Below are 13893 nucleotides of genomic sequence, written 5' to 3' on the forward strand. Positions count from 1 at the left end.
AATAAGAGCATGAGGGAGGCCTCATGCTTCTAAGCAAGTGTACCAGTGTTTCATGGTGTCTTCTGCCTGAGTTTGTTGCTTTCTTTTGTTTTTGTGGAATAGGGGGTAATGTAGAGTCCTGTGGTGAAGAGGAAAGTGCAAGCATGGGGAAAGGGCTATGAATTAGAACCCCTGGTCTCAGTGGAGTCCAAGGGAGGGGTGTTATTCATAGGACTGCCCCAGCGTTGCAACTAGAGGGTGCCAACTTCTCTCAGCCCCAGCATGCACTGGGGTAGGTGGCTCTCCCTTCTTTTCTGAGATCATATCTAACACAGGCTCCAGGAAGTGGTGGGATCTGACATCCTTGTTTTGCACTGAAATCAACTAGATGGAGAGCTGTGGCCTCAAATTGTGGAAGTGGAGGAAGAGGGGAAAATATGTCAGTATTTCTTCACATTATGATATCCAATATTTATCAGGGAATTGAGATTTTGATCTGGCAACCTTAGACAGGATTTATGGGTGTTTTGCCTATGTCCTTAAATAGTAATGTTTAGCTGTTTATAAGTCAACTATTCCTTTGTGTAGAATTTTTGGCTACCAAATTTTGCTCTTCAGGGTCAAGTCCTAAAGCGTTCAAGTAACCTATTACTTCTATACATCTAACTTTTTCTACAGTCCCCTTCAGGCTTCCTGAACACAATGAAGTTATGCCTCACAACCATTTTGGGTTGGGTTGGAGAGCTCTTACTCTTTTAGCAGCACACAAGCAGAACCTTTGTTTGGCTCAGCAAACCCAGGAAACACACCATTAAGCCAGGCCTGACATCCATTGTTGAAACTGGGAGCTGAAAGTCCTCCGAAGCCACCATGCCTTCCCAGAATGCTTTGAACTGCCAGTAGACTGGAAAGCCTCATGACATCAGCAAATGCCCTCTGATTAACCACAAGGGAGCAGGAGGTGTACCCAGCCCTACTGAAGCTACTCCAGCTATAGGACCATAGGGTATACTTTGCAGAGAAGCCCCTTCAGCCACAGTTCTCTATTGTTGCCATGTCTGCTGGGTCCTTGATGGCTGAGCAGAAGAGGTAAGTGGATCCATACGAACAGAAAAGCAAGATAGGAGAGCTCTCCTCTCCTCCTACTTTGGTTAAGAGCAGGGTACAAAAGCTGGGTCACCCTGGTTTGAGCAACCTGGGCTGGAAGGATTTGGGGGGGGGGTTCACAATCATACAAGACAGGGTAATCCAGCTTTTACCCTTTTAATGATTGTGTGAACCAGTCTGTTATCTGCTGCCCTATTAAATGTAGGATAGTTAAATGCATTTCTTGGTCACACTTTGGGCAACACTTGCAAAAACAGGTTGGTGGCAATTATAAGCTAAGTCTAGGCAATCTGGTACTTTATACTGTTTACCCCATGCTATGCCTACCACCAACAGCCATTAATTGCCCCCCATACTAAGTTAGCATAACCCCTGCTAGCTGAGCAAAGAGGCACAGTGGTAATTTTAAAGTGGTAATTCTCTTATATTTAGCGGGGGGGGCAATTTGCCCTATCCAACCCCAGCACAGCATCCCTCCAGGGGCTGTTTCTGGTGTCAACCTTATGTTTCTTTTTAGATTGTGAGCCCTTTGGGGACAGGGGACCATCTTATTTATGTATAGTTTATTCTTCTATGTAAAGAAAAAGCACTTGCTCCCTTAACCTTGTTTTAGAGGGAAGATCCATAGGTGGCTTTGCCACTATAGTGCCACCGGGATCAGGCCCGATCCCAGTGGTATACATACATGTGCAAAACCGGGCTGGGCTTCCTTAGCCCAGTTTTGCATGCACATGTGAATAGCCTCATTATGTTTTACAGATGTACAATCTAAATACAGGTTGTTGATCTGTACAAACATGTTCGAATCATATAGAGCAGTATACAAAATCTATATCCTACCACTGAAGAAGCTAGTACCCAGCAGTGTTCCATCTAAGGTGTGCGCACATGTGCATGCTCAGAAATTTTTTTTATATCCGCTCAGTTAATTTTAGATCCCACTCAGGTTGAATCAGGAAGGATTCTGAATGCACATGTGCACGACCCATTCTGAATGCACGTGTGCACATACTGTCATACTGTCTTTTGTTCTGCCGCTCAGAACAAAATTCATTCCACACAAAGATGGGGGGGGAATCAGAGAGAACACTGGTACCCAGGTTCACTTTAAAAATGTACATGTGCAGTCAGACAAGACATGTGTAGTTCATGTATACAAGTTACCTGTACAATGTAATGCGTGAACAGCTCTCCAGCTGTTCATACAACAGCCAGCATAACCAGGTGTCTTAATCTAATTGACCAAGTCAAGTCTAATAAAATCCTACAATCTAGACCCTAGAGGATAAAATAAATAGATTGAAAGGAGGAAGGGGTGAGGCATAGCTGAAATGGTGCAGTCAACACTGATGTTTTTATATCAGTGAGAACTGTTCCCTTACAAAAACCTAGTCAATAATCATGAAACTCAATATGAGCATGATGGGAGGGCCTAGAATAATGAAAGAATAATCGGTGGGGGGGGCGGTTTGGAATTTAGGAAACTTCACATTCCAAAGCCAACTGGTCCTATTAATGTTGATAGGATCAACCCCTCTCAGAAGGCCATTGGAGGCTGGGGTAATGTCTGAAAAGAGACTATCCTTCAGTTGGAACCAAACAAGAAAATGTATTCCAGAAGAGTAGAAATGTTAAAAATCCACTATAGTTCTACACCTATACACACTCACATAAATATATTCCGATAGGTTTTTTTATTTTTATTTTAAGGAAGAATCCTTCTTGGGAGCATGTGCCTCTCCATCTTCCCCTCTCTTCTTTCTACTCTTATTGTAGGTAGCAGTCTAATAGATCTACTTTTCCCAGGAATCAGGACACCATCTATTGGTATAGGAAGTCACAAGGACCCTGTACCCAGAAACCTGCAGGTATCAGTACCATCGCTTCAAAAATTTCACACACAATGAGGCTGTTCTCATGTGCAGGCAAAACCGGGCTAACAAAGCCTTGTCCACATGTGAGAACTGCCGGGATCATGCTCAATCCCAGTGACACCTCAGCAAGCAAACCCACTGAGACAGCCACCCTCTTAAATGGGGTTAAAGGAGAGAGCGCTCTCTTAACCCCATTTTGCTGATCATCTGCTAGACCCAACTGCTTGAAGCCAGGGCTGGTATTATCTATTTATTTATTCAGTTATTATACCGCCCTTCCAAAAAGGCTCAGGATGTTAGCAACCAGCAAACGTCTGAGCGAGCAATCCACTCACTCAGCAAGAAGACGTCTGCAAGGGAGATAAGCATTTTAAGGCTTTCTCCCCTGCAGCATGGAGCCCCTTCTCCATGATCATGAGAAAGGGCTCTCTATATCTCTCACAAATGGCTTAACATTCTTGTGAATGTGTCAGGGTCATTTCATTTTCAGTGCTTCACTGGAAAGGGAACAGGCTAGTTTTCAGCCTTTATATTTTTTATTTAAAATAGAGCAGAACACTCAAAGGATCATGGCTTCTTCTTTTGGAGAACCTCTCCACTGGCAATTGTACATTATAGAACAACTGGTTTGCCCCTGTGGAATTTCAGCAAACAATACTTGGCTGGCTCATGGTCCTTTTTAATTTTACCAATAAAAATGTCTGGTACTAATAGGAAGAGACCTAAAAAGATAAAATTCAAATATACAGAAAAAGGACTGTGGGAGATACTGCTATCAATGGTAAGATTGTAAATGTTCTCTGAAGTGGGCTATTAAGATCCAATGCTTGAATCACATGTGGTGCAGGGGGACCCAACCCTCTTAGTTATTCTTTGAGATGGCTAAAATTGGGGGAAGGGGTTAAGGAACCCTACCTTTTCTTCCATAATTTGAGCACCGTAAATATCACACCACAGGAACACAATGTTGAGTCAAATAAAGAGAAGTGCAATAGAGGTTATATGACAGGAAAGAAAGCCAAAGACTGGTCACATTACCTACTTCCATTCCTGAGTGCAAAGAAAATGGAGGTCATGGCTCTCTAGAACCTCGTCATTCATAACTTTCAAATGAAAAGAGGGACAGGGTGCTACTAATTCTAGGGATGCAAAACTAAAGAGACACCAGGGGCTACAGGCAAAATGTGATTCTAGACTATGGTCATGTCCACACAACAGCTTCCTGCACTCCCTGTTCAACTTAGTAACTGGAATGCTACCAGAAGCACAGAAGAGTACCTGGGGACAACCAATACCAAAGATGTCAGCTATTCATATTGTAATGACTGTGAGCTCTTCTACCAATGGTTCCTATCATGTAACAGACTGTAAAGTTCTTGTCACAATCCAAGAGAAGCGTTCTGGAGCGGTCTGTGGGGAAGGAGGATTTAATATACCTTCCTCACAGACGATTGCCATAGCTTCCCTGGGTAGGCGATTCGCTCGCCCAGGGAAGCCACGGTGATCATCTGTGGGGAAGGTATGTTAAATCCTCCTTCCGCACAGACCACTCCGGAGCTCTTACGACTGGAGCCTCACCCGGCAGCTCCCAGGTTGGGGTGCCGGAACGCGCCGCCGCACATCACCCTGCCCCCGACAAAATAATGCACCACGCGAGTGTGCTGTGCATAACTGGGATCCCCCCGTGCACCCGGAGTGCGTCAGGCGCTGCTGCAAGCAGCTGTGGCTGCCACACAATTTAAAAAATGAAGTTAAGGGAGCACTCGCTCCACTAACCTCATTTAGCTGGGAGGTTACTTAGGAGGGTTTGCCACTGTATAGCCACCAGGATCGGGCGCAATCCTGGTGGTTCACACGAGTGTGCAAAACCAGGCTGGGCTCCCTTGACCCAGTTTTGCACACTTGTGTGAATAGCCTCAGTAAATAACCACAAACAGCTGCTATATGTACACTTCCTAAAAGGTTTGGTGGCCAAATGTTATGAGGCTATTGACAAGCATTTACGACTTGCATACACTGGAATAGAGGTGCTCCAACAGGTTTGAAACCAGGCAAATTATCTACTACCTTGGGAGGGTTAACAGGCCTTCTGCTTTGCTCTATCAGGAGAGAGAGAGTGGGGGAGAGATGGAGTAGCAGACAGCAAGACAAACAGATACCTGCTCAGCAACCCTGAAAGACCTCATCCAGCTGCATTAGGCAAACAACTGGAAAAGCAGGGTCCAGGGAATGCTGAAGAAGAAAGCTGCTAATGTTAGGCCCCATGGGGCAGAATATATTCCTTTCTACTCACAATTGCTCCATAATGCTTTTGCATCAATTAACACTTTTTTATTCTAAGCCACTGGGAAAAGGAAAGAAGTGAAACAAAATCATAAATGCACCCAGGAAAAGGAGTAGGAAACTTGTAGTCCTATCTCTCTTTCTACCTATCATATTTTTTTAAATTTATCATATTTATATACCACCTGATATTACATTTATATCTACATCTACAGGATTACCTGTCCATGGACTCACCATCCACCGTTTTGCATATTCACGGTCAGGTAATGGACACCTGAGCTTAGCATACACAGAGAAAACCCAGCCAAAAGGGGGTTAATTGTCCGCAGGTTTGGGGTGGCTGAAAATGACCTTCGAGGTAATTTCCAGCTGCCGTTTTGTGGAGGAAAGCCATTTTATGGGTCATTTGTAATAACAAATAACCTGTGATTTTTCAAAATATTTTGGGGACTTTTGGACTTGCAGGGGGCATCACTGGACTCCTGAAAGCACATGGGGCATGGTAGGGCACTTCATACAGCCCATTTGGGGGGCACTTGTTAGGTTGTTGGTTTCTTAAGTCTGGGAACCCCCGTGATCCCATAGACTCATTGCCTCATTATCTACAAATTCGTTACCTGATCTGCAGGAACAACCCCCCCACACACACCTGTATATCTATCTTTTTGCAACATTACATACAAGAGATCCTGGATACTGAGTTTTTGGGTAGCAATTTAAAGGTGGTTTCACATGACAGCTGTATTACGTGCCTTAAGTCCCGGGGTTCTAAAGAACCAGTGACATCATTCACACTATCAAAAACTGTGTTCTACCTGGGTTGGGGAGTTGTGTGTACTCCCAATTTTTGGTTGTGTGGAAGCAGGGTAGGAGGAAAACCTGGGTAGCTTTTCCTTCTACCTTGCTTCCACACAATCACTTCTACCTGGGTTTTTCTCCTACTCCTACCTTGCTTCCACACAACCAAAAATTGGGAGCACACACAGATCCCAAACCTGGGTATAACACAGTTTTGATTATGTGAATTACTTCTGTGTGTCCTGAAGTGAGGGCAGAAGAGGCACTCTTGCCAGGGAACGCTTGCTATAGGCTCTTAAAAGAGATGAGCACCAAAAGACTTGTGAGCCTGAAGGGGAAGACAAGGAAGGACACAGGCCAAGGAGCATTTGCCCTCAGCTCCTGAAAAGACCATCAATGGCCCAAGACAAGACAAGACTGCTTTCTAAACCTTCTGCAACATGATACCTCAACATCTGCTTCCTCTTCCACTGTTAAGCAAGTTTCCGGGACATCCGAGACAGTTCTACAGCTCCCTGCTACTCTCTGACCTTAAGCCTACCATAACTTATAGTGTTGCCAGATACTGTGCGGCTGCGATCGGCATCTGCCGGCAGATGACGGGCTCTGAGCCTTTTTAGCCCTGATTTGATTCTGTAATTGTTCACACCTCCACTTTTAATCCTTTTATTGGTCTTAACGTTCAATATAATTTTTACTCTGACTTTTTTTAGCTCTATTATATTATTTTTTAACTCTACTATTTTATGTCCCCTTTTAATGTCTTTTACACATTTTTATGACTTTTAAACATAGTAATAGTATCATGATTATTATGGTATATGCATTTACATTTTTAGTATTCTACCACTTTTAGCATTCACATTTTTAACAACCTCATACATTCTAAGTACTATTCGTTCTTTTAATGTTAATATGCATCATCACATATGTAACTACCTTCCATTTCCACATTTATTTACTTGTATTCTCTAACATGTATTTTTATGCTGGTCTATGACTGTAATAAAGGATGATGATGATGATGATGATGACAACGACATCTGTTTCCTAGAGATGGATGCTGCCCAGAAGTGAGAGCCTGCATTGCTGCCCATCTGCCCACCTGATGCCTGTCATGTGCCCCCTAACCTATGGGGCTGTGGCTGTGGGGGAGTCTGTGCAGGACTGGGGCCAGAGTGAGTGAGTCAGCAGTTCCTGAGGACCATCTGCCCAGACTAAACACCTTTCTGGGCCTATAGAATCGGGATCGCCACCAAACGGGATCACCCCTTTCACGAGCCACTTCAGGGGACAACAAGAGCGAGGGTCAGATATTCTTATTTTGGCTTCTGTTATTTTTAAGTCCTGGGTGTTTCAAATGTGCCTTGGTTTGTCTGGGGATGAAGATAGAGGGGGTGTGTCCACTGATTATTCCAGTGGTGGTAGGGAATAGAAGTAGTAATGTTGGCATGTCAGCAGGCTGTTACAGGGGTAGGAAAATGATAAAATTAATAGCTGTTTCCCCTGCCAGCTCTTTGACCTTGGGGAGCAGTGTCAACCATCCACAGAGCCTCACCTTGCTCCTCTGTAATGCCAGGTCAGTACAGAATAAGTTGGAAGCCATCCATGATTTGATTCTGGATGAAGGGGCAGATCTAGTATGTATCAAAGAGACTTCTTTGGGGGAGGCTGGTGGCCCAGTCTGGTCCCAGCTTCTCCCTCCAGGGTACTCTGTTGAGGAACAAGAGAGGGAACATGGGTGGAAAGGTGGAGTGGCTGTGGTCTATAAGAACAGCATGTCCCTGACCAGGATCCCTGTTGAAGTGTCTGACCATATTGAATGTGCATACCTAAGTTTGGGGACCAGGGATAGACTGGGACTTCTGTTGGTGTACCAATCACCCTACTGCCCAATGGAGTCCCTAACTGAGCTGACAGACTTGATCTGGGGCTTGGCATTGGAGTCCCCCAGGCTTGTGGTGCTGGGGGACCTTCGATGTCCACTTTTGGACCAATCTGTCCAGGATGGCTCAGGAGTTCTTAGTGGCCATGACAACTATGGGCCTGTCCCAAGTAATCTCAGGACCGACACATGTTGCTTGATCTGGACTTTCACCCTGATCAGGACAGTGCTCCATGGGTGGGGACTCCTGTAATTTCCCCATTGTCATGACCATCTGGTTAAGGTTGGACTCACAGTCACACCTTACCTTTGCAGAGGCAAGGGGCCCATTAGGATGGTCCACCTGACAAGGTTATTGGATCCAACAGGATTCCAAGAAGCCTTGGAGGGATTTATTGTTGGCTCTGCCGGTGATCCTGTAGATGCCCTGGTGGAGAATTGGAACAGCAAACTCACCAGGGCAGTAAACATGATAGCTCTCTCTGACCCGCTTTGAAATTGGCCCCTTGCTATATAGAAGAACTACGGGGGCTGAAGCAGTAAAGTAGATGACTGGAGCACAAGTGGGAAAAGACTTAACTCGAATTCGACAGATTACAACATAGAGCACATTTGAAGATCTATGCTCTGGCAATACAGGCAACAATCACATTCAAGGCATGCCTAACACAATCATTTTCTTTCATAGCATTATCCAACTAGTAATAACAGGTTACCAAACTGAATTGCAATGTATACTTTTTGGTTAATACAACATGCATACATTCATTTGAAAGCCCACCTTTCCCACACAGAACAACCAACATAAGGTTTTAACTAGAAAAAGAATGATGATGATGATGATGATGATGATGATGATGATGATTAATTCGATTTCGATTAATGGGTGTCGGACTCTCCACACATAGAAGGAAAATGCTTAGCTCCATGGATTTTTTTCCTTTCTATCATCGTCATGAATGCATTAAAGTATTGCATTGTTCTATATAGGCAAAAACAGACATTTGACAAAATAAGCATGCATACATTTGCTGCTATTCAGCAATTCCGTTTACATAGACTTATTCAGAATTGTTATTTAAAATGATTGCAGCAATGGCCTATCAGAAGTTTATTCCTAGGAAAGAGGCGCATTATATTACAGTTCTCCCTCTTTTAGAATTCAGGGGCATCCCTTGGGAGAAACAGCAAAGCAGTTGCTGGAGGAGGTGATGGCTTATGAGACATCCAGTTTGGATCATGTTTTCTTAGTATCCAAAACTGAACTGCAAGGTCATCCAAAGGCCACTCATGGAGGTTGCCTCACTTTCCATGAGGGATCAAACAGAAAATACACAAACTGCCTCCAAGAGGAGAACGAACACCTCCCCTCCCCATGGAAGCCTTCAGTCATGACCTGATTTCCATTAATAAAACTCTGCTGACAAATCATCCTAAAAGTAGTGTAAGTCTCCTGTGCATACAGAAGCCGTCTGTCTTTCTTGGCCTACACTAGCCACTTTCACTGCCTAAACAGGAACAAAGCCCCTTAGGTTTCACCATGATTTTCCCCCGAGTTAAAATTATTTAGTATGGTATAGACCCACGGCAGAGTTCCTAATGTATATTTCATTAGAAAAAGAACTTGAAGGATTTACTATTACAATAGGATTAAACAAGATCCAAAAAGTTATTATCACTGAGAAAACTGACACAACAGCAACATTCCTACTTATTTCAAATGAACAAGGAGAAGTCCATCTTTATTCCAGGGATTGTGGATTTGGTATATGTGCATAACCTCTTCTTTCCCCCCCAACTGAAAACTGTCACCTATGACGCATGAGACAACCTTAGCCATAATCATGCATAAAGGTCTTTCTTTTCTTTAGGGGGGATTTTTTCAAGATCTAATAAATATGAATGTCAAACTATTCAGTCAGTCAACTATTCAGTCGAAGGTACCACATTGGACCTCCAGGGATGCAATAGTTAAGAAGAAGTAGTAAAGCCAGAGTTCAAACCGGATTGGATGTTTTAGCCTGTGATCTCAAAATCCTGCCCCCACACAAAATGTGGAGTCAGGACAGACCATGGTTACTTGGCAGTAAGAAATGCTTTCCACAAATGCTCAGATGTTCTTTATGTTCCAATTGTTGACCCAGCATCAAAATGAGTTTCAGGCCTGACTCAAATTAAGTTCTTTAGATTATTATTATTATCATTAATTTATATCCCGCTCTTCCTCCAAGGAGCCCAGAGCAGTGTACTAAATACTTAAGTTTCTCTTTCACAACCACCCTGTGAAGTAGGTTAGGCTGAGAGAGAAGTGACTGGCCCAGAGTCAGCCAGCTAGTCTCATGGCTGAATGGGGATCTGAACTCAGGTCTCCCTGGTCCTAGTCCAGCACTCTTACCACTACACCACACTGGCTAGATGTCGACATATCTCCAGTGCTGAAATGCTATATAGGAAGGAAAGAGCATTTGATCTTGTACCAGAAAGCATTTTGTCTTGGCATAAAAAGCAGGTTCATTATTTGTTCTCATTTAATAAAAGAAAAACACACTAACCAAACTGAACGGTATGCAAAAACAGTATGTTCAAGGATATGAATGCAATTACTTCTCAGGTCTCACAAACGATATCAAACAGTTCTTTTTGTCAGTCACTCTTCCCAAGTTAGCCATTTGTGAGACTGCCCCCCATGGCAGAATACAAGGATTTAAGTATGTCAGATTTAGTTAAGTGGTTTCCAGTATGGTTAGACAAAAGCCCACTTTTCCTGACAGATCACACCGCCAGAATATGCTGCCTATAAATCCGTGAGACTGACCATCTCCATATTTGGGAACCTTATGGGGAAAGGCGGGGGGGTGGATATTCAAGTTTCCAGACACCCTTTTAAAAATGTGTTGGTATTAAATATTTTTAGGCACGCACTGTGCAAGATGGAAAAATGTTCTCAACATTCCTAAGTGTTAGCCTAAATGTCTGGTAACCCAGATATTATGGTGCCCAGGGGCGTAACGATGGGGGGGGCAGGCAGGGCACATGCCCTGGGCGCCACCCTGGCAGATCACGTGGGGGGGGCACCAAAAAGTGGCATCCCCCCGACCCCCCCTGGATTGCCCGCTGAGTGTGGCGGCGGTGGTGGTGATTCGGCGGTGCCGGTGGCGGCGGGTCACCCACCGAGTGCGATTTGGCTGCTGGCGATTTGGCTGTAGCGGCCCGAGCAGCGGCGGATCGCCTGCCACACTCGGCGAGCCGCCCACCACCGGCACTGCCGAATCGCCGCCGCCGCACTCGGCGGGCGACCCGTCGCCGCCCGCCACCGCTGAATCGCCGCCACCGCCAGTGATCTGCCGCCTGGGGCGCCGGCACAGGTATGTGGGGGCCTGGGGGGGTGGGCGGGGGGGCGCAATTTCAGGGCCAGAGCTTGCCCTGGGCGCCGTTTTCCCCCGTTACGCCACTGGTGGTGCCTGAGTTCTGTCGTTCTCATCTTAAGAATAAATACCTATTCCAAGAAGAATGTAGCTTTTTGGCCACTGGCCTTCTATATAGCTGTAGTCATTATGCCCCTCATCATAATTTCCCATTTTTGCTTGAGTCTCCAAAAGCATCTATGGTACTCAAAACATAATGTTTTATGGCCATATCATAGTTCAGTGTCCTGGAATGTCCTATCAATCACAACAGTAAATATATATGCTAAGCCTCCATATTGAGCACCTAAAATGTTTTACAAGCCTTTTTAAGAACAATGTATCTATTAGATCTCATCTTACAGTACACTATGCCCATTTTATAGATGGATAAGTGAAGCATTAAAAACAAGCAGTTGGCTACTCAGTGGCAATCAAAATCAAGTTAGATGTTCTTCAGTCCAGCACTAATCACACACATCAAAAGAAGAAAATGTGCTATGACATAATAGTACAAAAGTAGTTTATGTATCAAGCACAACATTTGCCCTAGTTAAAGCAACACAGCAGTCCACCGACTCCATCAACCTGAAAATTTAGCTAAAAAGTACAAATTTCAACAAAACTGGGGGGAGGGGATTTCCTTTTTCAAAGGTCCCACTTATGCGGTCATCCATCTGGCTCTGTGGTAGGCTTAGGCACACTCATTTCAATAGCTACTAAGACATGTAAACAAAATAGTCAGAGACTTCCCCAACCTCTTTGATTCTAGTACTTATGTAGCCAACATGAAACCAAGTCAGATCCCTACCCCACCTCACATTCTTCAGGTAAATTATTGCTGTAATCCTCCCAGCTCCCAACCATCCTGCCTCTCCATCTTATCTTCAAAGTCAAGGCAAAAAATACCCATTCCTTGCTCACCCACAATCCCTATCAGTGGGTCAGCAAGACAAGAGCAGTCTCTCCACAATGAAAATTAGGCCCAGGGCCTTCCACCCAGTGTTCCCTTCCACACACACCCCAGCCTCTTTCTTTTCATAGCACCTCGCAGCACTTTACTCCCCCACCCTTCCATCTCCACTCGCAGTTGATTCAGCAGAATTAACTACTGCAGAATTACCATGGCATCCTTTTCCATAAGCATGTCACCACCTGCCTTAAGGCTCTCTTGCCGTTTCATTGGACACAGCTTTGGTCTGTCATAATCATAATGGGGGGGGGGGGGTGTTACATTGCCTGAGCCTAATGCAGCACCCAAGAGAAGTGAACTGGCACCAGCCCTGCCTTATAACCGATCAGTAATTAATTTACACTTCCCTTAACAATAAAGGTAACCAAGGGAGCAAATACTTCTTTCAAGGGAGGCAGCTGCTGACACCTTGGGGTATAGGGTAGGCAAGGCTGCTGGATGCTGACACATCAAGGTGTGATCAAGGCCCAAATGATTTGGAGCTGACATCACCCAGGGAGTGCTCTTCCAGCCCAAGGGACCTTCCGTCCTGATCCACCTGCTGCTCGGGGCCCAAGCCCTCTCTGCGTTATGGCAGTCTTCTCGATGCAACTGCAAAGCGCTCCCCTAATTCACCTCCACCACTTCCCTCGGATTTGCTCTAGGTTTGATCGTTACAAGGACACCACCATTCTGCAGCCGGATCTGTGCCTTTGAGTTGAGCTTTCAAAAGGCGGCGCCTCCCTGCAGCTGAATAAGACTGCTTTTCCATTTTACTTTTATTTTTTTTCCCTTAACCCGCTGGGCCATCCATTACCTTCTGTTGCATAGCTGTGATCGCGCAGGAAACTGTTGTTTATCTTGCGGGTATCAATGTCCTCCTCCATTGACAGCGGGCTTACTTTTGTGGGAAGTGAGAACAAGCAGGCAAGTATCCATCATCGCCCCACCACGACTGGAGTCAGCGGAGAGGAGGGAAGGGGATCTGCATCGAGCCCAACATGCTCCTGCCCTGCAAGGAAAAAATAAAATAAAAAAAAATGCAAGCAAGCTTTCACCTCCTCCTCCTCCTGCCAGGGACGCTGCTGTTGCAAAGGTCCAGATCCCCTTCTCTTCCTGTCGTTGACGCAAAGGTGCAAATCTCCTCCGCCTCCACCCAGGAATGGGGATGCGCAAGGTCCAATTCCTATTCCCCTTCGCCGCCTCCTGCTGCTGCTGCCTCTGCGGTTGCTTCTGCTGCACAGGCTCCAAATTCCCTCCTCCCAAGGCTGCTGCCGCCGCCGCGCACGATCCGATTCCCAGGGACGCTGCTGCAATCCCCAATTCCAGGGCGAAGTGCCGCAGCTGGGCTACTTCCCGATCGCGACGCCCAACAGGTTCCCCTGGTGGCTGGCGAGCTCTCCTCCGCATGCAGCAATTCCCGGGGCTGCTGCCCAAGTCAGGAAGCCGCTAGCCACAAAATGGTGTCCGTTACTGCAAAGATCACAGCTCCGGCGTCAATCCTCCCCTCTCTCGCTCTCTCTTTTAATTTCGACGGGGAGGGGGCGGGCTGCTGTGCGAAGCCTCGGCCCTAAACGGGGAGGGGGGGTCTCTCAGGGGGCTGGGCTG

At 45.6% G+C, this 13893-nt stretch overlaps 1 protein-coding gene across 3 annotated transcripts in view; it reads right to left on the bottom strand.

Annotated features, from left to right (window-relative positions):
- Window positions 1-13893, bottom strand: part of PPP2R2B (protein phosphatase 2 regulatory subunit Bbeta) — a 365300-nt gene that overhangs the window by 216201 nt on the left and 135206 nt on the right. Inside the window, exon 1 of one of the 3 annotated variants that reach the window (XM_053294369.1) lies at window positions 13103-13842. The exons of the other annotated variants lie outside the window; for them this stretch is intronic. Coding sequence (XP_053150344.1) covers window positions 13103-13172 — 70 coding nt within the window. The 5' untranslated portion in view covers window positions 13173-13842. Of the gene's footprint in view, window positions 1-13102; window positions 13843-13893 lie in introns of those variants that run through there. 3 annotated transcript variants of the gene reach the window in all.

This window comes from Hemicordylus capensis, chromosome 2, assembly GCF_027244095.1.
Source record: "Hemicordylus capensis ecotype Gifberg chromosome 2, rHemCap1.1.pri, whole genome shotgun sequence".
Lineage (NCBI taxonomy): Eukaryota > Metazoa > Chordata > Lepidosauria > Squamata > Cordylidae > Hemicordylus > Hemicordylus capensis.